The sequence below is a fragment of the Conger conger genome, chromosome 4 (assembly GCF_963514075.1).
Source record: "Conger conger chromosome 4, fConCon1.1, whole genome shotgun sequence".
Classification (NCBI taxonomy): Eukaryota; Metazoa; Chordata; class Actinopteri; order Anguilliformes; family Congridae; genus Conger; species Conger conger.
The window spans coordinates 19,223,961-19,249,451 of record NC_083763.1 but is presented as its reverse complement, the minus strand read 5'-3'; the positions used below and the strand labels follow the sequence as shown (position 1 = coordinate 19,249,451).

Here is a 25,491-nt window from a genome sequence, read left to right as displayed (position 1 = left end):
ATAAGCAGTTAAAGTGCCAGATGTAGCCTACTGATTTCCTGGGATTTTCACGCACTAACGCACTTTCACGTCTCTAAAGTTTACAGAGAATGGTGTAAAAAAACGATAACATTTTGAAGCCGTTTTTCTCAAGTTTGGTGGCACTGAAAATGTAATGGGATACAAGTCCCTTGATATTCTAAATGGTAAATGGTAACTACTTTCAGGCAGACTGCGACCACACCAACACACTTTCACCAGGCCGCATATTGCACTACGAGCTTCATGTACATAAAATTTGGCTCTAAGTGTTTTGCCAAAAATGTCTAAATATGGTGCACTTCATGGGAAAATCAATAGTGTAGCGCTTCGACCTCTAAAAAACGTATTGGGTGATGGTGGAAAATATTCACCATACTTTCCGCACCATTTCCTCTCCTGAAAAATAGTTGCATTGAAGCCCAAGAGTTGCTCTCTCCTGGGAAAGTGGAAATGAGACTTTCTATGAAATTGCAGACCTTACACATGCAGGAATAATTTGGGGAGTGTTAATTCAGTATTCCTATTGAATAACATCAATCAGAAATTATTCCTATCCATTTATTTATCAAGTTTAGCTCAGTCTGGGACTTGAGCAGCCCAAGATGGCCACGGTCATGGGAGAGTGACAGTCGGGTCTGACTCTGAAATGTATTCAGAGATAAGTAAGGGTGGAGAGTAAGGTTTCAGCAGCAAAACTGTCATAGCATAGATCCTGCGTGCATTTAGTACACGTAATTATAGATATTATTTTTCATACAATATACTATTGTTATTTTAAATTTGAAACGACCCATTTTTATGCTCACACCAAAACATGGTAAAAACTACAGAGACTGGATATATATTCATGCCTTTGTTTTTAATCACTTCATAGAAAACGTATTTCGATTTTTATTGAACACAATATACAATACTATACCATACATTGTGTGAAACGAATAACCACCTGGAACAATGCAGTATTGAACAGACATACAGACCCATTGGTCATGCAGATAGTGCTAATTCTGGCTAACCATTTGGACGCAATGTGGACCAAAGCTTTAACATAGATTACAATGTTATACTGACAATTTGAATTTCAAAACTGCTAACAAGTCTGATCAGAAAATAGTTCACATTAGCACAATAATTACATAAGATCACATTTTGTAATTCATACTGATTCATGTTGGTGTTTAGATAAATTGTAACATGCCACCAGTATCCCCCTTTATCTAATTAACATAGAGTGAGTCAGGTATCTATTATTTCTGCTTTGCTGGAACCTGTTTATCTGAAACAAAATGCTGTATCGATACACTACACACATTCTGTAGTTTTTTTATTCAGTTTCCAAACCACCACTGCTGACCATTTGCACTGCAGTTTTACCAGCTTCTCCTGTCACCCATGGGTTGAGTATGTCTCTTACAGCTACTGTTCAGGGCACTCAAATGGTGTGCAATATTCATACATATATATGTATATATATAAAAAAACAAAACAATATATTACCGAATAGAAAGACTCAAATCCAGAGCCGTCTACACATTAACATCACCCCATTCAGGTAATGCAAGTGCATATAAATTAAAATAAATTTACAATGCGCATTTACAGGTCAAAGTAATAAATACACTGTTATAAACAGCAAAGGACAAACTTGAGCTCAGGTGCAAGGTGGAACGAGGGACTATGGGACAGAGAATTCTCTTCTCCAGACAAGGGACCAGGATTTCACAAACCCACGCACACACACAAACACATGCACACACACGCACACATACACACACAGTGGCCTTGCATGTGTGGTGTTGCCATCTATGTGTAGTCACAGGTCTCAATGTACACTGGTTTGAGGGTGGACGATACTGTATTTTAAGTACCTCTGAATATGATGATACAAAAAAAAAAATATATTTATATATATATGTTCCTTGAAGACCAGTCAAGGGAGGCAGGGGGCACAAAACAAAATGAAAAACAGATGAACCCATATATGAACAGTTTATGTTATGATTAATTTTCTGATGGTAATGTGTTTCCTGCTGGCTTTTGTAACAGAACACATCCGTAGAAATAAAAATACCTTAACTTCCCAGACTCAAATCCTGATAGCGTAACCCCAAAAGCAGTGCCATCATGTTGTGTAGCAGATTGTGTGAGGTCAATTGAAAAAAGTGTGTTTTGTTCTATTTAATTTTTCCTGTTTCTAAGGTTTATAGCATCACTCCGCTGAGTAATCCCAGTTTTCAGAATTATTAAGCAGGTGCTTAATTAACATTCAGTTAAAAATGTAAGTTAATAAAATACAAATGGTTTACCGTACATCCATAGGGCTGAAAAATGAGTAATTATTCTCTTTCTGACAGTGGCTGGGGGTGGGGAGGGCTTGACTTATATAATTCTGTTAATGTAGATAAAAAGGGTCATTTCAGCGAACAAAGTTAATGCGAAGAAGCACGTGTTTGAACTGAAAACAGCATTAATGTAGATTTTTTTCAAACATGAACAGATATTGCAATGATGAATGTCTTCTTTGGTTGATAGTTATTTCACTGCCAAAATGCTGTAATCCTCTGTATGTCTATACTTTATCTGTGATGGCTATACTATCAGGATTTGAGTCAGCCTTACAAAGAGCATCCTGAATTTTGTCCAGGATTAAGACAGAGCATATCTCCTGCTTAGCAGAACAGCGTTTCCCAACCTGTGTGCCCCAGCACTCTGGAGTGCCATCTCTGATGTGTGAAAAATCCTTTAAATAAATTTAAATGAACAAATCCCATTCACGGAAGGTGAGAATGAAAGTAATTAAAATGTATATCACTTAATTAAAACCCCGGAAGAACATTTAGATCTACTGTTAACACGTCACATCAACGTCAGTACGTTGCAGGCTTTTGAGAGTGGTGTGTCATGAGGTTATGCAAATTTGTAAAATGTGCTGTGGATGGAAAATGGTTAGGAAACGCTGCAGTAGGATATAAATATGGTCTTTACCCATTTTTAATGGTGTAACATGAAGTGTGTGAGTGTGTGTATGCATCTGTGTTTCTGTATGCATAAAGCAAATTAAACACAGGTATAGATGTTTGGCTAAAACAAAAATTTTGTGAAATGAATGATATATGTTGAGGTGTCACATCCCTTTTAAGGGAATAGTTTCGTCTTTAAGGGAGGTCTGTCTGTGAGGCCAGTGTTTTCACTAGCTTTGCTATTGCCCAACATCGTTTATAAGGAAGACTCTGCATTCTCACCTAATTTGAGATACAAAATAACTTTGCTCTTGAGCTTTCCGTTTTTTAAGAAGAAAAAAAAACATCTGACATACTAAAGTGTGTTCAATAAATAAAAAAACTTTAAAAAGACAATTGTAAAAAAGGCACACAAAGTCCTTAGACAAATGTTACAGAAAAAGTAAACAGATTTTCTTTATAAATACCTGTTTATCAGTAGTTCATATTCTACCTCATCCCCTTTAAAAAAATCACTTGGTACAAAAATCTCTCAGTAGTGTCAGTGCCTCCATGCTTGTCCAGTAAATATTCCTGGCTGGCCCGTTCCTTCATTTCTCTGAGTGGCCTGTTAATCAGGTCCATGTGTCTGCAGCATGTTCCTGAGAGCTTCTTCAATGCTCTGCTGAAACTGTCCACATCTGGCTCCAAAATCAAGTGCAGCGGGGGCACCTCTTCCACCCCGAAGTCAGCCCCCAAGGCCTCTCAAAAGCAGAGTTGCAGGATTTCTCCTCCAAAAGCAATCTGCCTACACCAAGAACCGCCGTTGCCACGGCGGGAGTGCCTATGTGTCCACGGGCGAGGCGTCTTGTGTGACGATCTGAATGTGCGTGGGCTCCATGGGCTCCTCGATGTCCTGACTGCCTGAGAAGTCCAGCGGGGAGCGAGCCTCCCCCATGCTGTCCTCCCCCTGACTGTGCTCCTCTTTCTCTGTGCCCTCAGAGTCCTCCTCCTCCAGGGTCAGTTCAAACTGAAACTTGTCCCCGCTCCCCTGATTGTCCTTTTCCTGGTCGTAGAAGGGTGGGGATGGGCTCTGGGGGATCATGCTCTGGTACCAGTTCCTGTTGTCCTCCAGTGTGTCCAGGATGTCCTGGGCATCAGGGTGCACCAGGTCGGCCCACGTCTCCCACAGAGGGTGTACGATGTAGTCGATGAAGCCCACCTGCAAGGAAAACAGTTCAGTCAGACAATCCACCAGTTCTAGCCAACAGTATGGACCAAGGACATACGGACATCTTCCAAGTCATGCATGTCTATGGGTGCTGACCTGGGATTTCTCCACAGAGGCTGTGTGCTTGTCACACATGGGGCTGATCTCCATGCCCCGCTCCCTCTCCCTGTCACCCTGGTGGAAAAACTCATCCATGATGCGGTCGGTCCACTGCCGGTAAAGCTCCAGGGACTTGGTGGGGTTACTGAGGTCTGCACAGTGCACCATGTTCCGGAGAACCTGTTGGCAAGGCAACAGAGACAAACGTGACTTTCTCGGAGAGCAATAGGTAGGCAAAAAAAGGCTATCCCAACAATTCCCCTTAACAAGCATGGAATGAACCATTAATTGACTCAAATAAACTGCAAGAGACATTTATCCTGACAGAAAGGTCCACAAAGGCAATGTGATTAAATTGTGCTGCCACAGTAGACTGTAAGAGGAGGGTACCTGTATCCTGTCTGTGTAGTTGTCTAGCAGCAGCACTCCAGAGCTTGTCACCTTCTTGGTCTCTACCATGGTCTTCAGGTCGGCTAGCAAGCTCATGTGTTTGGACATGTCAGTTGCCAGTACCTGGAAGGGTCACATGTCACACATTAACTATAAGGCCTTCTGGTTCAGGAACAGGGAAAGGGGTATTTGGAGAGGTGAGGGCTGCTCACCATGTCGATGACCATCTTGCGGAGGGACTGGCGCTGCTTCTTGTTGAGGTTCTGGAAGATGTCGCAGTTCTCCTCCTGCAGCAGCTTGAAACCCACTGCAAGGTGGTGATTCTCCAGCACTGATTCGTCATTGTACATGAGGGCCAGCTCAGAGTCTGTGGACAAACACAAGTCTGATGAGAAACCCTGATATAGCTTTGGTATGATGTGGGGCAACCAAAGGCCCAGCAAGTACCCAGAGGAGGAAATTGATTAGATTACTCACTAGTGTTGATTAGGAACTGGTTGGAGACCCCAGGGTGGTCCACATCATGGATGGCAGCAGCGAAGATGGCAGCAAGGATCTCCAGGTCAGTGAAGACAGCCTGCCATGAGGGAGCACATGAGTAAATAACCTCAGAGGACAACAAATCCTGGTCTGCTCACTGGAGGCAAGCCTACCTATCATGGAAGAGCATGTATGATCAATGTAAACTCTAAATGTAAAACAAAATTAGGCTGAGCAGCAGGGACATGCTAAGAACCAGGAAAAGCAACATTCAAAGCAGTTTTACTGCAGAACCCAGAATTCTGGCTAGCAAAGTAAAATGTTGACAAAAATAAGCCCATGAAGTTTTCACTATTGTAACCACAGAAAGCAGCACATGTATGGGAAGACTTACATCCAGTGCAGGGGTCGACAGGAGGATGTGGGTAGACTGGGCCACGTCAGCGGCATGCAGGCTGTTGTGGTAGGCCACGTCTGAGTGGTAATGGTCTTCCAAGGTCATCATATACGTCACAAAGGTGTCTGCTGGGATCTTGAACGTTTTCAGCAAGTCTCTCTCCTGTGTGATGAAATGTGACTGATTACAGCCCTCTCTCAGCACATACTCTACTGTAGGCACATATGTGGCACTCCATGCCAAGGCACCCGCATAAGAGCACTCACTGAAGTGTGGAACTAACCTGGAAGATGGCGTACATAATACACGTGAGCGGCCTGTTCTGGGAGTACTCAGACACTGTGAAAATGTTGAGGCCCCACTTGTTGAGGTCTTCCAGCTCCTGCAGATGATAGAGGAGACTCTTAGAATACACACGGCCATTTAGTAGAGGAAATCACCCCTGCCATTCGACTATTTCCATTCAACCTTTTAAGAGGCTGTAAAGGCCAACACTACTTGCAAACACTGACTGCTAGATGAAGCAAGAGAAGTCGAATGATCTTCGGAAATGTATGTTTGTAATAAACAGTTTGAATAGCAGGTGAGCTGCTGGAGCAGAGTAACGGACTCTGGGTCCGGAGGTATATTGGACACGTGGCAGGCTATTCCAGTACCTTAGAGAGGAGGTCCTCCTTGTCGGTCTTGACGCCGAAGCGGGAGATGCTGCAGTTGGATAGGCTGGGACCGTGCGTCACCTTCTTGACCCCGCTGATCTGAGTCATCAGCTGCTGCTTCTTCTTCTTCTCCCGAGCCTTGGGCGTGGGCGACGGGATCTCCACATCGTTCTGCTTGTCTGAGGGGGGAAGGAGAGGAGGATGTCAGGTGGCTCTTTTACTACTATAGCTGAAGGACAGAAGCAAGGAGCTCATATTACTAAACAGTCTGATATCAGCGGCTGTGATCAGCAACACTACACCACAGGTAGAGACCCAGGAGCAGTCGCAGGGAGTCTTATTTCCTGCTCCGTTTTCCTGCTAATTGTTAACCTAGTCATTATTTTCTTATTTGAGAACAGAGCTGTCTTCTCTCAGTGAGATAGCGGAGGGATTCGCAGAGGAAAATGCAGAGGTTCATTTTAAACCTTGTCACATCGGGGAGTTCAGCCCCCTCTCTGTCACGGTATGCAGCACGAAACAAAGGCCCTTTGTTTTAAAATCTGATTTCACATCTCCGGTTCCCCCCGAGTGACGTCAATGGAGCTTCAGCTGAAGAGAAGCCCCAGGTGCGGCGGAGCGGGGCTATCACCCGACACCTGCACTGGCCAACGGGGAGAAAGAGACCATGGCTCTCCATTCAGCCCCCCACGACCGAGGGAGTCCCTCCATCTGCTTTTCACCATGACCGCACTTGTGCTCCAGAACAATGGCCTCCTCATTTTCAGCGTTAGATCTGACATCTGAATGCTGAAGTCACATTGAGCTCAGCATGGTCTCATTAAAGAAGTCCGCAGCGCAGTCTTGTGAGGGAAGAGTATGGTTTCAGTGCAGGCCCTCAAGCAGCAGCTGCAGAGGACACAGAGAGGCAGTCTGTCCTCCATGGGCTGGCCTCCTGCGCACCATTCATTCCTCAAGCCCTGCTTAAGCTGTCCGCTATTATCCTCCTCCTTTGAGGGTTATTCAATTATCACTACAATAATTCAGATAATAGGGCGCTTCTCTATGCCTCTGCTTAATTGAAGACAGCGGTGATAAAACTGAAACGGTAATAGCCGTATCGCTGCAAAGTCCGGAGCAAGGGTGACGGGGAAAGAAGGCGTTATTTATTAGCCTGCCGTCGACGTGACAATCCGGCCCCTGCAAATTCATAGGTGCGTTCCGCCCGAGGGCAGGTTCCTGGAACGCCGGCAGTGACGGACGCGTAATGAATTCCTAATCGACAATAAATGTGGCCCGGGAGAGGCGAGGCTGCCCTGCCGTCTGGCGAGCAGTAAAAGCAGTACGGGAGAATGTTTGGCTCCTGGAATCAGGCGCGATCGATCACAGGGCGGCGTCGCTGCTGGGTCTCCCTCCCGTGCAGGTGGGACCGTCTTCCCCTCAGCTCTGACGCCATTCACACAGAGCCATTCACCTCTGTCTCACAGACACCAAGCCTGACCCCCTACCACACCTCTCTCTCACAGACACCAGGCTAGCTGCGGGGCTTTATTTATTTTAGCTCCTCTACATGCCGTTTCCTCCAATTATCTTCGATGAATCATTGAGATTTTTCTTGAGCTCTTTAAAAATGGAATTTAATAACAACATGCCATCACAAGCGAGTGTATGCCTGGTGCTACATACAATAAGCATACAATAAGCGTGTGAGGCAACATTTCTGATCTGTAAAACAGCAGGCAGCCCAGATAAATCACCTTTTCAGCAGAGAATAGAATTGGCGGTATTTTGCCAATATCCTGCAGCAGACAGACATCAGGAAGGCCAAACAGTGGACTGGGGAGGGGGAGCAGGGAGAACATGGCCGACCCCAGCGGGTTTCCTCTCAGCGCCAGGTCTATCCCCACTGCTTACTCATCCCTCGCAGGAGGGGAACAGACACCCATCTGTCACCATAGCATGCCAATGCACAGAGCAGAGATGGCAACAACAGGCAACATGTCACTGTAGTGTGCCACTGCACAGAGCAGAGACGGAACAACAGGCAACATGTCACCGTAGCGTGCCACTGCACAGAGCAGAGATGGCAACAACATACAACATGTCACTGTAGCATGCTGCCACTGCACAGAGCAGAGATGGCAACAACAGGCAACATGCCACCGTAGCGTGCTGCCACTCCACAGAGCAGAGACGGCAACAACAGGCAACATGTCCTGCTCCTAATTTGGTATGAATGATGGAATCTGCCACTCAGATTTCCGCGAGGGGTACTAGCTTACTTGTGCAGCTTAATGAATGAGGTCTTCCACCTCTAATCACCGAGCCCCTCCTCTGGCACACTGCTGAGTGGGTTTAGCAGGGAGAGCACAGCTCCACAAACCAGATGAGACTGGATTAATGCTGTGCCGCAGACTACTGGGCTCCTTCGCGCTGGATGATCTCACGCCGTGGTCCCCCACGGGGAGTCACAACAGCCGGGGTTACCTGACGGGGTCCCCCCCGCTCCCGCCCGGCCAGCAGGGGCCCAGTGCGCCACAGCGGAGGCACACGCCCGTCAGGCAGGGCCGTAAGCCGCCGGGCCGCCAATCATTCCCCCGATAGCTAAGAGCTAAGTGCGCAGCCACTGGAGCGGGGAGGGAGATTGATTTACTCCCAGGGGAGATCTGACCACCCTGAAGCTGAGCTTGTTCTCTTTGAGCACACAAATGTCCTGCTGCTAGTGTCCATCAACACATTTCTTCACACCCTCATCTTTTATTTAAATGAGTGAGAAGTAAGCACAGAGCACAGACCTGCATGTCTAAAGACAGGATTTCACATGTTTATCAACATACACATAGTATATAACTTGTACATGTCATTTGCATGTAATTTCTTATTGTTCCTGATGCACAGTCACACACAGACGCGCACGCACCCATACACACACACACATACACACACACATAAATCTAACAATTACATCTGTTTCTCCAAAATTGAAAGAAAGCAGTCAGTAAGCAGAATGATATGTCTGATAACCATGCCAATATACAGTACATTTCCAATTATGCACTGCAAATGGACCACCAACTGCATGCTCAAATTCCAGCATTGTAACAAGCATTCAGCTCTACTGGCTTCGTCCCGGTGTTTGTGGTGTGGACCCTGCGTGGCTGTCTACACTGAGTGGCGAGGGGTAATTACCCAGGAAGGTGTTGGAGATGAACTCAGACACCTGGTTCCCAGAACGGCTCATCTCCGACAGGTGCGTCAGCTCCCGGTTCAACATTCTCTTGAACTAGAAAAGACACAAGGAAAACACACTCATGTCAGTGTACACCGTCTGATGGCAAAGTCAGGTAACGGATTACATGAAAAGTACTGTAAAGAATTCACAATACACTGCCAATATAATAACTTATAATAATTACTGTATAGTAATATGTCACAGTGTTAAGTGGGATAAAATTGTGATAAAATGAAGATACCTTCATGCTTTAATAGGTAATTGAAGTGAAAACAAAATATAAGGCAATGAAATGGCTTCATCATATAAGATGATATACTGTACATCCTTAGTTATTAATTGAAGATATAAACACATTTTGTTTAAACTGGAGGTTGCATTACATAGGCACATTCCCAATATTGGCACACTACAATAGTGGCTGGAAAATACACAAGAATGGAAACGAGAGGTCTGCTAGACATCTTTAGAAAAGCCCACAGACAGTTGTGAGAGGTCCAGCCACATATCTGCAGATGAGCTCAAGATGGAGTTCCCGCAGCACAGATACAGTAAACAGAATCCATCCACAGATCCTGCAGCTCTCACTGTACAAACAGCATGACACGACACCAATATTCCAGTTCAGAAAAACAGTCCATTTAAAACACTAGCCCGAGCGCAGTACACACCTTTATATAACCCCAAGAAACAGAAAGCAGGTAGTTCGCCTCAGGCATTTTGGACCCTGTTTCAGCAAAAAAGCTAGAAAAGCTCTCCTTTTCTGCCGCGACAAAGGGACGCCGCTGACGGAATTCCTGAAGAAAAAAAAATCCCCTTCTGCCCTGTCCTCTCCCGCTAATTACCGCTCCAGAAAGCTGCCAAAAGCGGAGAGGAGAGGGCTCTCCTTATCGGAAGACGGCTGCGTCACTCTCTCCATTTCTGCAGCGGGTTTGAGCGATGGCGGAGGCCAGTCCGGGACTGCGCCAGGGAGCTGGGACGCGTCCGGGGTTTGGGGGGGGAGGGGGAGGGTAGCGGGGGGAAAAAGGGCTGTAATGGCCGAGAGTCCAGCGGACAAAGCTGGCTGGAAGTGGGGCTTGCTGGGCTGGATTAGTCTCGCTCCATAGCTCCCTACACCGCAGTCCTGTCTTCCCCCTCTGCTCCGCCAGCCCCAGCAACACACACAGCGCAGCACAGCACGGCACACATGATCTGACAGAAAATGGAGGAAGCCCCCTACTTAGATATGCAGCGCTGATTCCAGATGCCCCCAGCACTGCGGCACTCTCTCAGCCTTCAGTACTGACTCACACCAGCCGCTCTCTGCTATTTCACTAGTGTATTTATTCAGCACATAACCTCCTTTTACAAGGAATATATATAACTCAACCAGCACACCCTATGTTTAAAATACAGACCTTCCACAATAAATAAGTCAAATTATTAACTCTTAAGATTTTTTAAGAATGAGAAATAGTCAAATTATTCAGTATTAAGATTTAATCAAGGATTGTTTCTTTTGTGGGCATTCTCAGAAGCAGCTCTGTTCCAGCTTTGCAAATTCAAAAAATAGCAACAGAAATGGCTGGTATTAAATATGGATATTTATAATTCTCTCTCTCGCACTGTATCTTGACATCGCTATAAGGGTAAGAAGTGGAGTCTGTGTCTGTTAATTAGCTGACTTGCAAGGCAATTATAGCAGATGCAGACTGTTTATTTCAGCACACTGGGCTATTTTTCTCCAGTGTACAGCTGAGGATAATTGCATCCCTCACCATTTTCGATGACATCACTCCAACTCTCTCTGCTGGTAGACAACCAAATCTGTGTACTACCAATTACATGAACATCAAAACGCCATGGCAACAGCATCATGTGACCTGCCAGTGCTGTTTCTGTGAGGTTTCCCTTCTAAAGGCGCTAGTGATCAGTGGAAAATCTGGATCAGCCATTCGGGTATAAAGACGGACTGCAAATCATCCCAAATTTCAGTCGGTTTCTCTCCAGCTGTTCCTGGTAGTGCAGTAAATAATCTTCATGTCTAGACAGTTATGTAAAAATCTGTTTTTCTCTTTGTCGGGGTTATCAGAAGAAACTCAACTGGGGTAAATGGATTTTCAGTCTTTCCAATCAGGCTTTTAAAAATATATAACAAGAGGTACTGATGGTGCGTTTCAAACAAATCAACTTCTCTTAATTCTCACATGCAGGACACTGGTTGTCAGCCAAACTATGTCACCCAGAGACAAGCCCCATATTCATCAGTCTAAACTGCTGTAGTTTTCCTAGCACTGTATCTGTGGAGCTGCAGCAAAGCTTCCGATGTGCTTTAGGTGCGAGGGAGTACGTGTGCCGAATGCTGAGAGGAACATCAAGGCTCCCATGAAAAGATGTGGGATTATCCTTTTGCTGCGGAAAGTCCTCTTTATATAACAGCGCCTTAAAAAAACAAACAACAACAGCAAAGAAGAAACCAGGGCGAGGATCGCCCAGCATTATGGAGTTCTGAGGAACATTCCTGTGGGTGACAGGAGGACAGCTCCAGCTCTGTTGTGTGCCACAGCTCATCTCCCCCAGGACACAGTGCTGCTACCCCCATACAATTCACCAACAGTCCTTTTTAAAATTTACACTGATTATTTGACATTTCAACTATTCCATTTCCTCCAAAACACACACAATTTATTTTCGTTCATGTTTAAAACCTGTTTAAATGAACAAATACCATTAGCATTAAAGGACGGATGTTTCAACGTTACGCGGAGTTTTAAGCTAATTGTGGAGCAAAGCCGTGATGTCGTTGACAGGCTATCTCCGGTGGTCTTGCTCTGCGTGGGCAGGGACTGTGGGGAGAACCTCTACAGGGATACCTGTGTCTAGCATCGAGCAGCGCAGGGCTACCTGTGTCTAGCATCGAGCAGCGCAGGGCTACCTGTGTCTAGCATCGAGCAGTGCACTGCTACCTGTGTCTAGCATCGAGCAACGCAGGGCTTATGTGACATTAATGAGCCCAGAAGAGGTGAATGCCGTTTATTCAAGGCTGGCCCTGATGCAGTATGCGTCTGACTTTGAGCCTCTCATTCTCTCGATAAGACACAAATGCATTTCTTGTAAATTAAGGAGGAAAGGAGTCAAGCAGTTTGCCAGCTTCAAGTTATGTAGTACAGAAGAAGAAATTAAGATGCTGACAAAACACATTTTAGAAAGAATATAAAAGTGGAAAGAAATACTTTTAAAATATATTTCACAATTTGTTCATTATATAATGCATTGTTAAGGATACATTACAATGTATTATTTGGATTAAAAAAATATGTCATTATACCAATCAAAAAATCTCCATACACACAACGCAGTGCTGCTTGTCTTCCACACAGAAGTTACACACTCTGCCACTGGTGGGCGTAATTCACCAACCAGAAAAGCTGCTACATGCTCCAATCTGACTCCTTATCGTCTGGAAGCCTGAGCTGCTGGTTAAGAAGCTGATAAAACCCGATATGCTCACCCTGCGCACTGTGAGATCACATGCAGTGTTTTATGAATAGACAGTCCATCTTTGTTTTACAGTATATCTTCACATCAGCTCTGGTATTTGACAGGAAACATTTTCATTATATGGCAATGGCAAACCGGTAGTATATCTCACAAGAGACGCAATGCCACACAGGATACGTAATGTATGACAGGTGATTCGCTAAGTGCTGGTTAACAGAAACAAACACAACTTCCAACTTTCCCGAGTACCGAGTCCCACTTCCCCGGGATGAGTCATGGTGGTTTTTCCCGGAGCACTATCGTACGCAGATACAGTGTGCCATCCCCGCGTGGTGCAATCGGGCGAGGGGAATGCGCGCACAGCCAAATTACACAACACACTCATGCACTTCCCCTTCTAACGAAATGCGTGTCAGCAGTCCAGCAAGTCGTCTTACAAAAACAAAACCCCACAAAATAACATTTAAAACAAGAATACAAACAACACATTTCACTAAATAAAAACAAGACAAAAAACAGTTAATCATGAGGTTTTGTAAGCCAGTGAAGATTCCTGGAAAGCTAAAAGGGATCGTTCGTTTTCTTTTTTTTTTTTTTTATATGGCTGTCGATCAATCCTCTGCCTTTTAACTGCATGAAAGCATGGTTTTTCTTTTTAATCTAGAGGGCTGCTGCATAGCTTGGCATCACCCTGTGGAAACGCAGCTTTAGAGAGGTCACTTTCCCAAGTCATAGACACCGCTTGTTTGGACGGAGATTATGGAAATAAAAAGGGCATTTAATTTGCCGTTAATTTCTGTGGAACATTCCTCCCTCTCCTGTTTGACTGGACCATCCTAAAATACAGTATGTATCACACAGTAATGCTGGGATGCCTGGTTGAGCCCCAATTTATTTTCATGGACCATTAATTCCAACCACATTCACAGGCAATCATGAGCATTACCATTAAGCAACAAGGTATTGCATTTTTTTGTTCGTTTTTACAGTCAAGGTCTTCTCCTAACTATATATTTGTGGAGCAATATGTCTGTCAAGATGTTTCAGTCTTAAATACTCCAGAAAATAGCAAGGCGCCAGTATGGTCACCAAAGCACCTGTCAAAATCGTTTTACTATAGGACACACTTAACTTTCCAACCAGAAAGAAAAGGCTGGAAAATTAAGCCAACATCAATCATAGAAAATACTGTCAAACTTCATAGAAGATATTAAGACAAACAACTCTCACCTTCTTCCCCAGCTTTCTCTCTTTCTTCTCAAAACAACAAGCACCCATTTTATTGTAAGCAGTCTGGGTTATTTCTCCTTAGTGAAATAGACTGAGGAGCAGCTGTTCTTGTCTGACGGTGTGTAGCTCTCTGAAGTTGGGAAATATGATAGCATTACTAACTCACGAGTGTTGTGCTCTTTGACTAAACGACTCTGACTGTTAAAGAGTCTCTGTGCACTCCCTCTTACACTGGCCCCGCCCCTCTGGCATAAGTCTCTAACATGGTTATTTACAGGAAACCTCCAGTTAAGTAATCACACACAGGCAAAATGATTCATTACAATGTCAGATACATGGTCTGGACATTTCACAAGGCTTGGCATGCTTGCAGTATAAAAACAGATTCATTAATGAGATCAGGAATGTGAGGATATAATGTGAGAGGTCTTATTTTCTATCACACCTGTAAACATTTCCACATTTCCAGACATAACAATTCAGCCGGCAATGTTTTGGAATGGGAACAGATACATTAGACCATGGCCAGTCAGGTTAAACCAGGACTAGGCAAAGTTAGTGGACAACAATGGACAGCAAATACCCGCCATCCACAGGGAGAAAACCTGCTATCCATCCAGTCTTCATCTCTCCGTTTGTGTGAGTCATATTTCATGGACTGTAAGTTGACATAAGAAATGAACTGTTGCTCATTCATTTGAGCACAAAACTCTAAACTATTAAAAGTCCTATGGGGTGGTTTTACCACAGAAAACCTGAATCAGACGCTTCATCCTGAAATGAGCGTTCCACCTTAACATGACCTCACACATCAGCCATACTGAAACCCCCCTGGTAACATACAACGCAACCACGTAGGTTGATTAACGAAAGCTGTATTTGGTGTCAACACATGATGTTAATCTCCAAGGTACAGAATACATAAATTCCTTATGAAGTTGTCCTTTTCGATGACAACCATATAGGTCAGCATGGTGACAAGTAAATAAATGGCATTATGGACTAAGCTCTGATAACTGCTTTAATGATCACCTTCACTATCAGCTGACATTCTGATCTCTGATAGCTTTTGGCCCCACTAGAGCCATTGCGTTCAGTATGGCACTTCAAGACAACACAATGTGCTGAATGATATTGCACTGAATGATATTGCACAAAAGGGACTTTCACAGGCATGGTCCATAATACAAATTATGTGTTGCCGCATAGTCATGGCAGAGGAGAAAAGTACTACATCACAAACACCACACTGTGTGTCAATTGTTGGACCACAAGCCGAAAAACTTCTCATTCTTTTGTTTCCCCCCCACCGACGTCAGCAATTACAAAAAACAAGCCGTTAGTCTTGCCCCCTTGACTCGGGGGCCATTGTAGTCTGGTGAAGCGGGGATCAGGAAGGAGACAGGAAATTTGAGTCACACATAAAAAGCTGCAACTGGCCTTCTCCTGTGTCTGGAGCTCTCGCCCAAAGCCACAGCTCCCGCACGGAACATAGAGAGTCCAGCGCCCTTTGCCCATTGGCTACCTGGCCTCTGCGCTGTGTTTATTGAGCTCTAACCCCACGTAGAATAAACAGATTTGTGCAGTCGAGCAACTTCATTTTGTTAGCAGTCCATTAAGACACAGAAACAAGTTACTGTTTTCAAGACTGAATGAAACGTAATAATTTCTTAACTTAGGATGTGTAGCCACTGAGGACAGTGAAAAACATTGAATTTGATTAGATCTATAATGAGACCTTATGAATAATGATATTTCCGCAGGCTTGGTAAAGCACACTTAATGTCCGCTAACATTAAACCAGTACCTTACATATTGGCCAGGGCCAATACATTAGCAGCACCTGTCAACCAAATTCTGAAATACCTGTGGTATGACATGCATGTTTGTGAGAGAAGGCGTTAAGACCATTTCCAATAGCTATCACGAGCAGGTATCCAATGTAAAATAGAGCATGGGATCCAATGATTCAGACATTGCCATGCATGTAAAAACAAAGACAAATGTCCATGAAATGCTCTTCTTACACCGCAGTCTCTTTTACCACCTTCTTAGACTCTTAGACTTGTGTTTATCTTAGACACGAGATAAACTCACTCAGGAGTTGACAGACACTCTTAAAAATGACAGGACTGTACATACTCATAACCATAGTTATGATTTGAACTATCACAACTTTTTTCACAATTGTCACTCACGTAATTTGAAACTATGAAAAGCACGTTGTTGCACTCTGCACAACTTTGCTGAAAAGCCTTACCTTGTTGGAGGCCATGTCGCTAACGGATCGGTAGGTCTGTATGGTTTCCAGCTGGTCTAAGCACCAGTCTAGCTCCTCCATGGTCTCCATGGCCATTTTCTGGTAGGAGTCCTCTGCAAACAGACACATGGACATGTATTCAGGGTTCAGCTGCTCCATGCCGTTGTGCAGAAGGTCTCTGGGGCGTCCGAGTGCTACACTGCAGAGGGCTGCACAGTGCTCCTTCATCATGGGCACAAGCTATCTCTTGCATTCACTCTGCAGGCAGAGTGGCGGACTCCTTGCTTAGTTCCCTCCTCTGGCTTGGGAAGCCCGCCTCCTGGCTTTTGTCAGCTGTGATGTCAGTGGGGCCCTTGCTGAGGGAGCTAGTGGGTGGGGTTTGGGTTTGCTTGCTCCCTCCCTCCCTCACTCACTCGCTCGCTCACTCACTCACCCTCCCTCTAAAAAGCGATGAGAAACTAAAACGTGTGCCTCCACGTGGCCGGCAAAGCGTTTCGGGGTACGAGTGCACGCTTAGCGTCCGCTACCTAGCGGACAGTGCCTGAGAGAGCTGCTGCTGTGAAGCTCAGGTGCAGACCTGGGCAGAAGTACCTCAGTAGGACTGTCTCTGTCTGTTTGTGTTTTGGGACTTTCTGTGCTAACCGGGCCTCCTAACCTTCCCACCCCAGCAGCACGGCGGCAGAGACAGACGGGTTCGCACTGCTGTGCTGACGGCCATCCCCGCTCTGATCAGCCTCCCATCAAAGCAGGGCTCTGTTTGCACTCCCAACACGAGAGGACAACTTTATTCCCCCGCTGACATGTCGGGCCCTCGTCTGTTTGCCAAGTAAATCAAATCCTTCCCTTCAGCACCAGCCCAAGCGATTGCAAACCCCGGAGTGGATTGCCTAGGAAGGACAGTCCAGTAACAGGACCTTCAGGGCACAGTAACCTCCTGGCTGCCCACAAGTTGCCCATAACATAAGTAACATCCCTGTCTTCTAAACCTTGCATTCAATATATAATTCAAGCTTTAAATCTACAGGTAATGTGGAGCAGATTAGTCTTGAATTTCAACCAGCTCCCGCAAATCCAACAAAAGTGAGCTGGAGTTTGATTTACATACATACAAACATGCTTAAAAGCCCCAGCATGTTCACGATGACATCTTAGCCAAAGGGTCAAAGGAGCCAGATAGAGTATCTTCAGCATTGACAGCTAACCGGCTTCCATAATCACTGGATACACAGAGAACAGAGCAGGGCTTAAGCATAAGTACTCTGCGCACGCCCCCACAACCCTCTTCGCAAACGGGCGTTTTGATTTGCATTACCGCCTCTCCAGAAAACAAAGTTCATGCCTGACCCATGCGGGACATTGACATCAGAGCATCTGAGTTTTAACATAAGAGATGAATAGGCCAGTGAGCTGTTACACCACATGTACGTAAGAAGGGGGTTTCCATAGTCCTCCGCACATGGCAGCTGCTGATGTGGTCCCTGGCACCTCTGCAGAGAAGGGCTCAGGCCAGGAAATAAATGAAGAGTTTCACACACATTGGAGTTTGCCCACGGTGTGCCACTGGGGCCTGTGGCAGAGGCAGACACTGTTGTGCACAAAGATATGTGCACCACGCTGGGCATATGGCCAGTGTCTCCAGGCACCACAATTACCACTACAACAGCAGTCGACAGTGAGGCCTTCTTATACGGTAAGCTACAGCCATATCTCCTGAGGTCCTGGTGGTCCAAAGAGAAGAATCAGCCCACCTGCCCCCATACTTTACTTTAACACTCTGTGGTCCAGTTTAAGGCAAGGGAGAGAGCAGGTGTGTTTGGGGCTTTTGGGGTGGGGTGTAGCGGTTTGTCTTATGCTAACAGCTGCCATCGAAAGACCTCCGCAGAGACTCTGAGAACTTCCCACGGCACTTGCTATCGGTTTCATTACGAATGAGCAAACGTAAGTTTTGTCATGCTGAGACTTGCGAAAAGAGCCCCATGAAGAAACACGAGAGGTTTTAGCTGCCCTTTCCGCCTTGTGCCATTTCCTTCCACAGTTCGGAGAAGACAAGAGCTCTTGCCAAAGCCATTTCAAATGAAGAGTGATACATTTCTTAAAAATCAGCCCAGCTTGAAGCTTGCATGACGTATGGAGTGGAAGGGTCAGATGACTTCCAAGACATGGAAATGTGCTGTTCAGAAAGATTGTGTGAAACTGTGTCCACATAATAATTAGGAAGCAAAAAAGAAATAATGTACAAAGTCAAATAACCTTGAGTCACTGTGACCTGAAGAAAAACTGTACAGCTTGCAATTCATCGGAGGTACAAATGGATAGCAGTTATATCTATGAGTGGGTTACAATTAACTTCCCAAGGATGTGTTCCAAAAAGATACTATGACGTACTCTTGAGGAAGAAAATTGTAAAATTGTAATCTTGATGTTCAGTCAGGGAAGGACATGCCTTTCTGCTTCTCTCTGCGTGAAGTGAAAAACTGATCAGTGAGTTTTTCTTAACTCTTAATTGAGCCTGGTTTTCGATGGTGATGAGACCACAGGTTTGATTGCTAAAAACAGATTGTGATAGTTTGAGAGCAAATTTGGTACAAATAAGTTGAGCAGTAAAAACATAAATGTGCCAACAGAAGTGATTTACCCTCCCAGCTCAAAAAAACTATTGCAATAGAATGCATATGTACACCTACTTATTCATATGATTATGTAATCAGCCAATTGTGTAGCAGCAGTGCAATGCATATTATCATGCAGATAGGGGTCAGGAGCTACAGTTAATGTTCACATCAACCATCAGGAAGGGGAAGAAATGTGATCTAAGTGACTTTGACCGTGGAATGATTGTTGGTACCAGACAGGGTGGTTTGAGTATCTCAGAAACTGATGGCATGGTGCAAGCAGAAACACCTTGTTAATGAGAGAGGTCTGAGGAGAATGGCCAGACTGGTCAAAGCCGACAGAAAGGTGACAGTGACGCAAATAACCACACAACAACAGTCGTATGCAAAGAGCATCTCTGATAAAACAACACATCAAACCTCAGTGGATAGGCTACAACAGCAGAAGACTTAATAAGTCTAAAACGAATAAAGTGCACACTGAGTATATATATGCAGAAAAGTGCATGTTAAACTGCTGTTTGTTTTTAGATGGCCCCATATGCTCTTTAAGGTTCAGGAACTGTCACTGTGAGATGCTTTCACCATTTACGAAGAGCAGAAGAGGTGTACAGAACAGCTTCTGTGCGGACCACTTGGGTTCTGGCCCAGTCTCTCGTCAGCCCCCTGACTGCGTGATGGAGCCACTTTCACCCAAAAATATTCCACGCAATTAAGAAGGGAACACCCCTGAAATATGTGGCAAACTGAGGCAAAGCTTCAGCGGGCCATACAGCCACGGTGCTCACCTCCCAGGGCCTGCCAGGGGACGCAGGTGATGGAGTGGGATTGGCACACTGTGAGACAGCCCTGCCCTTTCCCCGGTGTTACCCTCGGAGCTTTCCAGAACCCCTACGGAAAGTCTGAATAACAGATAAGACTGACACTGTGGTCCAAGGGCCCACACACCACATAGCACAGGCTTTGTTGTTTCATCTAGCCCGAACCACCTGGCCCCAGGCAAGAGCCCTGACTATCCTCACTGGCAGGAGTTAAAGTGACTCCACTTTGCCACCAAACAAACCTGTTAGTGCAGATCGGAAAGCCTTATACCTATACCCGTATGTTATATACCTTATATCCTGTACTGAAGGTAAGCTGGGGAATGGAGTTTGCACTGGGATGGCCCATTTGTGGTTGGGTGGGTGGGGGGCTCTTGAGTTGTTTTTGTGAGACATTGCTACACTGCTGGTCCAAATGGAGGATTGGACTATTTCATGGTAAACAGGTTTTACTGAAGGTCATTTGGGCCCATGGCCTGATATCACCTGCCTTATGTAACTTAAGTTCCACTTGCATGGTAGGGAAAGTATAAGAGAGCTGGCTTTCAGAATTATCACTCAGGCAGATCAAAAACATGTATTTCCTGAATTGAAACAAAACAACATACAGCAGCAAAACCACTGATGCCATTTTTTATATCAATGACAGTTTTGGAATGGAAATGTTAATACTGTCAGAAGGCTACAGAAACAGCCACAAGCTGATGTCAGCTGATGGTAGATAAAGTATCTCCGTCACTGCATTACACTACTATGACATCCAAAGCATGCTTCATATCTGCAACTGTTTATTTATTCTCACGTTCATTGTTCAGGCTCACATTTATATCAGCAGATAATAATTGCTAATATCAGCATGATTCAATTAAACATTGCACGTCAGCACTAGAAATCAGACACAGACAAGCATTGTTTTTATCAGCTTTCGTGAAGGCAGGCATTGAGAGATCTAAGGCGGTTCTCCTCACAGTCCACAGTTTTCTTTGGCTACCTTGAAACATCACAACTGTGAAATTTGTATAAAACAGGAATTGAAACCTATGCTTTTTCCGCATAAACAATGTTTCACATTGAGAGTTTCTCAGAGTTTAGACAGGGGCTTAATCTTTTGAAATATCACAACAACATAGGCTGGCTGTCCTCCCCCTGCCTGTTTGAATGCATCTGTGCTACAGCATACAGCTCTTTGGCATTGGAATACTTCAGGGAGGGGCAGCCGTCTGCTTTATGACTCTGCTGACGTCAATAGCATAATTCAAATACTTACTGAGGTACACGCTTCCAGCTTTCAGGGGCTGCATTATGCCAGAGCACAGCAAAAATCTGACATGGACTTCCTCTCACAGGAGCGGAGCCAAGCAGAAAAAAACATTACAAAATGAAACCACTGTTTTCTTTGGTAGGTGACAGCTGGTTTCTGCAAAATATTAAATGTACTCCACTGCCATATTGCCAATTTTGAAAATTTCACTAGTTCAGTCTTTAAAGGAGTCTTTAAATAGTAAACAGCTTGTTTTGCTCTTAAAAATAAACAATTGAATTCACTGCAATAGAACATGCTTGTTCCAGACTTATTCCAGTAATAATGACAATGATGCGCAGCAGTGAGCGAGATTTGGTGATTGTTCTCATTGGATAGTGTGGTTACTGTTAGTTCAGTGTTCACCTGGTCAGGCCCAGGGGGTAGGAGACAGAATTGGAGAGGTGTGTTATTTTCAGACTGAATTAGCTTAGCTGAATTAGCTGAATCAGCAAAGCAGATAGGCACAGATACAATGCGCTCCCAGGGTATGGTTTTCCACTCTCAGGTTCAAATCCGCCCATATGATATTCTCACCTCAGGAGTCTCTTTAGTGTATCCAAACACAGCATACATTGAAAACAAAAAAGCAAGCACTTGCCATCCCGAACAAGCATAAACAAGTGTTTTGTCTGTTTGGAGCAGTCTGGTTATTGTCTTTGCTTCCTGCGTGTACTTGGCTTCATCTGCCGGTGCAATGGCTTACAAATGGTAACCATATATGGAGGTCTCCAATTCCATCCCGTGAGCATGGTAGAGTCTAGAGTTCCCCCCTCATTCTGAAGGACATTGAAAGCACCCTGTAGGAAAACTCAGCTTGAAGTCTTCCAGCAGTTATCCATATACCAAACACTGTTTCCAAAGATAGCAGTCTGACCAGAGCACAACTGCCTCTTTATAGTCTGACCTGAGGGACTTTGTTGGTGCTTGTTTGGGAAATTAACGAGATGAAGAAGCTGCCAATTTGAACCAATTTTAACACAGGTTTGTCATCCACTATAGAAGGTTTCAAGCAAGCGGCTGAAAGATATATATTTATATTTCAGCAAATCTACTGAGGTTTTCGAAGAAGGCATTGACAGCCGCGGTGAGCTCTCGACAGTGGCAGCAAAGAATATTTTATATTATTTGATAATCATCCTGAACCTGCTTGCCAGTTTAAGTAACTGAACTATTTTATTTAAAAATCTCCGTCCTCTTTTAGGTCACAGGCCACTACTGGTAGATGTCGAATGTGAAGTGGGGAGACTTTTAGCCCCTCCTCCAGCCAGCCCCCATTTCTGTTCTGTTAAATACACCACTCTGTACAAATATTTACCCTGTAAATATGCCGGGGGGGGGGGGGGGGGCTGGTGGTTTCAGTACATAGCAATGCACCTGGCACGGCAGTGGTTTCCTGTGCTCGGTACCTGTCCCCTCGCTGAGGATCCTGGCAATTAATGTGAAAATAATTTACTTTGGTTGCAGCACTACAAGGTCAGGTAAAAACACTCAGTGACCAATTTATTAGGTAGACCTGTACACCAGCTTGTTAATCATATGGCAGAAACAAAATGCATGAAAGCATGCAGACGTGCTCAAGAGGTCCCCCTCTTGTTCAGACCTAATGTTAGAATGGGGAAGAAATGTGATCTAAGCGACTTTGAACATAGAATGATTGTTGGTGCCAGACAGGGTGGTTTGAGTATGTCAGAAACTGCTCATACCCTGTGATTTTCATGCACAACAGTCTCTAGAGTTTGCAGAGAATGGTGTAAAAAACAAAAAACATCCAATGAGTAGCAGTTCTGCGGGCAAAAACATGCTGTTAATGAGGCAAAAACGCAATGAGAGAAGTGAGAGGAGAATGGCCAGACTGGTCAAAGCTGACAGGAAGGCGACAGTAACGCAAATAACCACACAATACAGCAGTGGTATGCAGAAGAGCATTTCAGAACACACATCACATCAAACCTCTAAGTGGATAGGCTACAGCAGTAGAAGACCAATAAGTAAAAAAAAATAGGTCTCATAAATACCTAATAAAGTGCTCACTGAGTGTATAACACAACATGTCACAATTGAACTAATCCAAAATAATCTATACTTTCTCTCAAAGTGTGGCCATTTTATTTGACTTAAATTTAGGAAAAAAGAAGCATTCAGAATACAGGAAAACAATGTACATTCGACCAACAAGACCAGACAATCACACAAGTAGTCAACTGGTATTTAACACAGCTCATTCAGTGGAAATTTTTTATCTTTTACTGTACAAATGTAGTACATCTTGTCCATATTTTCTAGTGTATTTACGTATCTCACGTCATCACTTTCAGACACAATTGCTCACTATGTACTATTTTTTGTGTGTGAATGCGCCAACAAGTTACATCATTCCTTTCCCACACATTCAACTGGTTCAAGTGTGAAACAATGACAAATCAAAGGTACAATCTTATCAGGCCAAAAACAACAGAGCAGAATATCCCAGCCACTGCAATGACTTCAGACTCACAAACGTATATGGTGTCCTGAACAGTAAATCTTAATCAGTTATTAATCAGTGCAGTGCCAAATGCAGATAGCAGCATAAATAATCACAAACGTATATATACTGTAAACTTTGAGGGTTGGGTTTAAAATGGTAGCTCAATGTACCATAACATATATTTCATAAGGTTCATTTTAATTTGTGCTGAAGGAGATGGTCATAATCTGAATTTATGCCAAGAGCAAGACTACTGACATCAGCAACATTTCAGAAAACAAAAGTATAATCAAATCTAACGATTAAATAATGAAAAATCGGGGGCTCTCGTATGTTTGATTCCTTTGGTCGTACCTAGTCCTCAAAGACAGGCTTAAGACATGTAACTGTTCAGCTGAGTTTCTCACAGCTGCCCTATTCAGATTTTCACTACAGTGTGGCCACTGTTTTCCTGAAGGCTGACGGATTGCTGCTACAATAAAGTATGCCGTCCGTGCCTGTCGAAGGGCTCCCGGCCGCTTACTTCAGAGACGGGGTTGGGCTTTGTTGGGGTTTGTTATGCCGCTGTCTCCAGGAGTTTGAGCAAAATAAACGCAGAGGGACAACTCGCATCAACAGGGCCGAAACAAGGGCGCAGGGGCTTTGGGAAGACGGCGCGATATTCCACACCTCCTGCGAGGGCCTCTCTGCTGAAGACACATTAGTGCTTTGGCGCGCTCAAACGCTCCTTCTGACGCGACGGGACCTCCTCAGAGCTCTGCCCGTGTGGGGCCGCCCCGATCCGGACCTGGAGTCAGGTCTGCCATATCCACACAAATGCTATTCATGTCCTTACTGCGCGCAGATAACATCGGCCACTCTGGACTTAAGATGGCGCATTATTGCACCGTCGATTAATACTGTGGCACGGGGAGGACAGGCATGGACAGGCATGGACATATTGTTGTATTCTAGCTGCCAACTGTGGTATGCTAGTTTGAAAGTTGATTGTACTCTTCAAGGGTTCTGAATTTCTGTATGTTAACACTAGGACTCGGAACATTACCGTCCTCTCAGGTCCACTTTTGCACTTGTTCTTGTGTTTGATTTGCACTTTGTTGTACGTCGCTCTGGATAAGAGCGTCTGCTAAATGCCACGTAATGTAATGTAATGTAATGTAATGGACAGGGGCTCAGTATGAAGACTAAACAGTGTCTTACAGCAGTGCAACAGGATGGCGTGCGTGTGTGTCTCAAAAGGGTTAGATAGATAGATAGATAGATAGATAGATAGATAGACACTCAAAGCGGTTACAGTAGTGAGGGGGAAACTCGCCTCAACCACCACCAATGTGTAGCACCCACCTGGGTGACGCACGGCTGCCATTTTGCATCAGAACCCTCACCACACACCAGCTGAGGTGGGGAGGGAGAGAACAATGTTTTTGCCAACTGAATCATGGTGTCATGGTGGCAGTCAAATAACACTGTAGGAGGGCAGTATTCACATTTGTACTGTACCGTGGGGTCAGAGTGCCAAAAAGTGAATGTTTGCAGGGGACTGGTTTCATCTGACAGGCAGTGGCCAGGGGGTGTGTTTAGAGTAGGCAGTATGCTTTGTCGATAAGGCAGCCATTGAGAACCGCAGGAGGGTGTGATGAGTGGAAATAATTTGATCTGTAGGCCACTGCTATCTCAGAGAGATGTATCAGCAGTCTCACTGCCAGCTTGACAGGATGCTACAGCTGGCTGCCTACCAGCCTGGGCATTGTGGTGGGTTGTGATGTCAGAGAAGTCGCATGCTTTCCTGGCCTTTAGGTTTGCATCTCTGGCTATATATGTGACCAATATTTCTGCAACCAATATGTTGCTCCTCAAACACCTCATCAACTAAACGTAATTTAGTAACCCCTTG

General features: G+C 44.7%; 1 protein-coding gene across 4 annotated transcripts in view; it reads right to left on the bottom strand.

The window, feature by feature from the left end:
- Positions 1–861: 861 nt before the first annotated feature.
- pde4ba (phosphodiesterase 4B, cAMP-specific a) overlaps positions 862–25,491 on the bottom strand; it is a 109,529-nt gene continuing 84,899 nt past the window's right edge. For 3 of the 4 annotated variants that reach the window (XM_061239519.1, XM_061239520.1, XM_061239521.1), the window contains 10 exons: positions 16,395–16,507; positions 9,382–9,475; positions 6,214–6,392; positions 5,841–5,939; positions 5,555–5,719; positions 5,158–5,257; positions 4,893–5,047; positions 4,681–4,803; positions 4,288–4,470; positions 862–4,182 (listed from right to left, as the gene is read on the bottom strand). In XM_061239519.1, the coding sequence (XP_061095503.1) occupies positions 3,805–4,182; positions 4,288–4,470; positions 4,681–4,803; positions 4,893–5,047; positions 5,158–5,257; positions 5,555–5,719; positions 5,841–5,939; positions 6,214–6,392; positions 9,382–9,475; positions 16,395–16,507 (1,589 nt within the window). In that variant the 3' untranslated portion in view covers positions 862–3,804. Of the gene's footprint in view, positions 4,183–4,287; positions 4,471–4,680; positions 4,804–4,892; positions 5,048–5,157; positions 5,258–5,554; positions 5,720–5,840; positions 5,940–6,213; positions 6,393–9,381; positions 9,476–10,095; positions 10,363–16,394; positions 16,508–25,491 lie in introns of those variants that run through there. The other variant, XM_061239522.1, reaches the window with a different exon arrangement.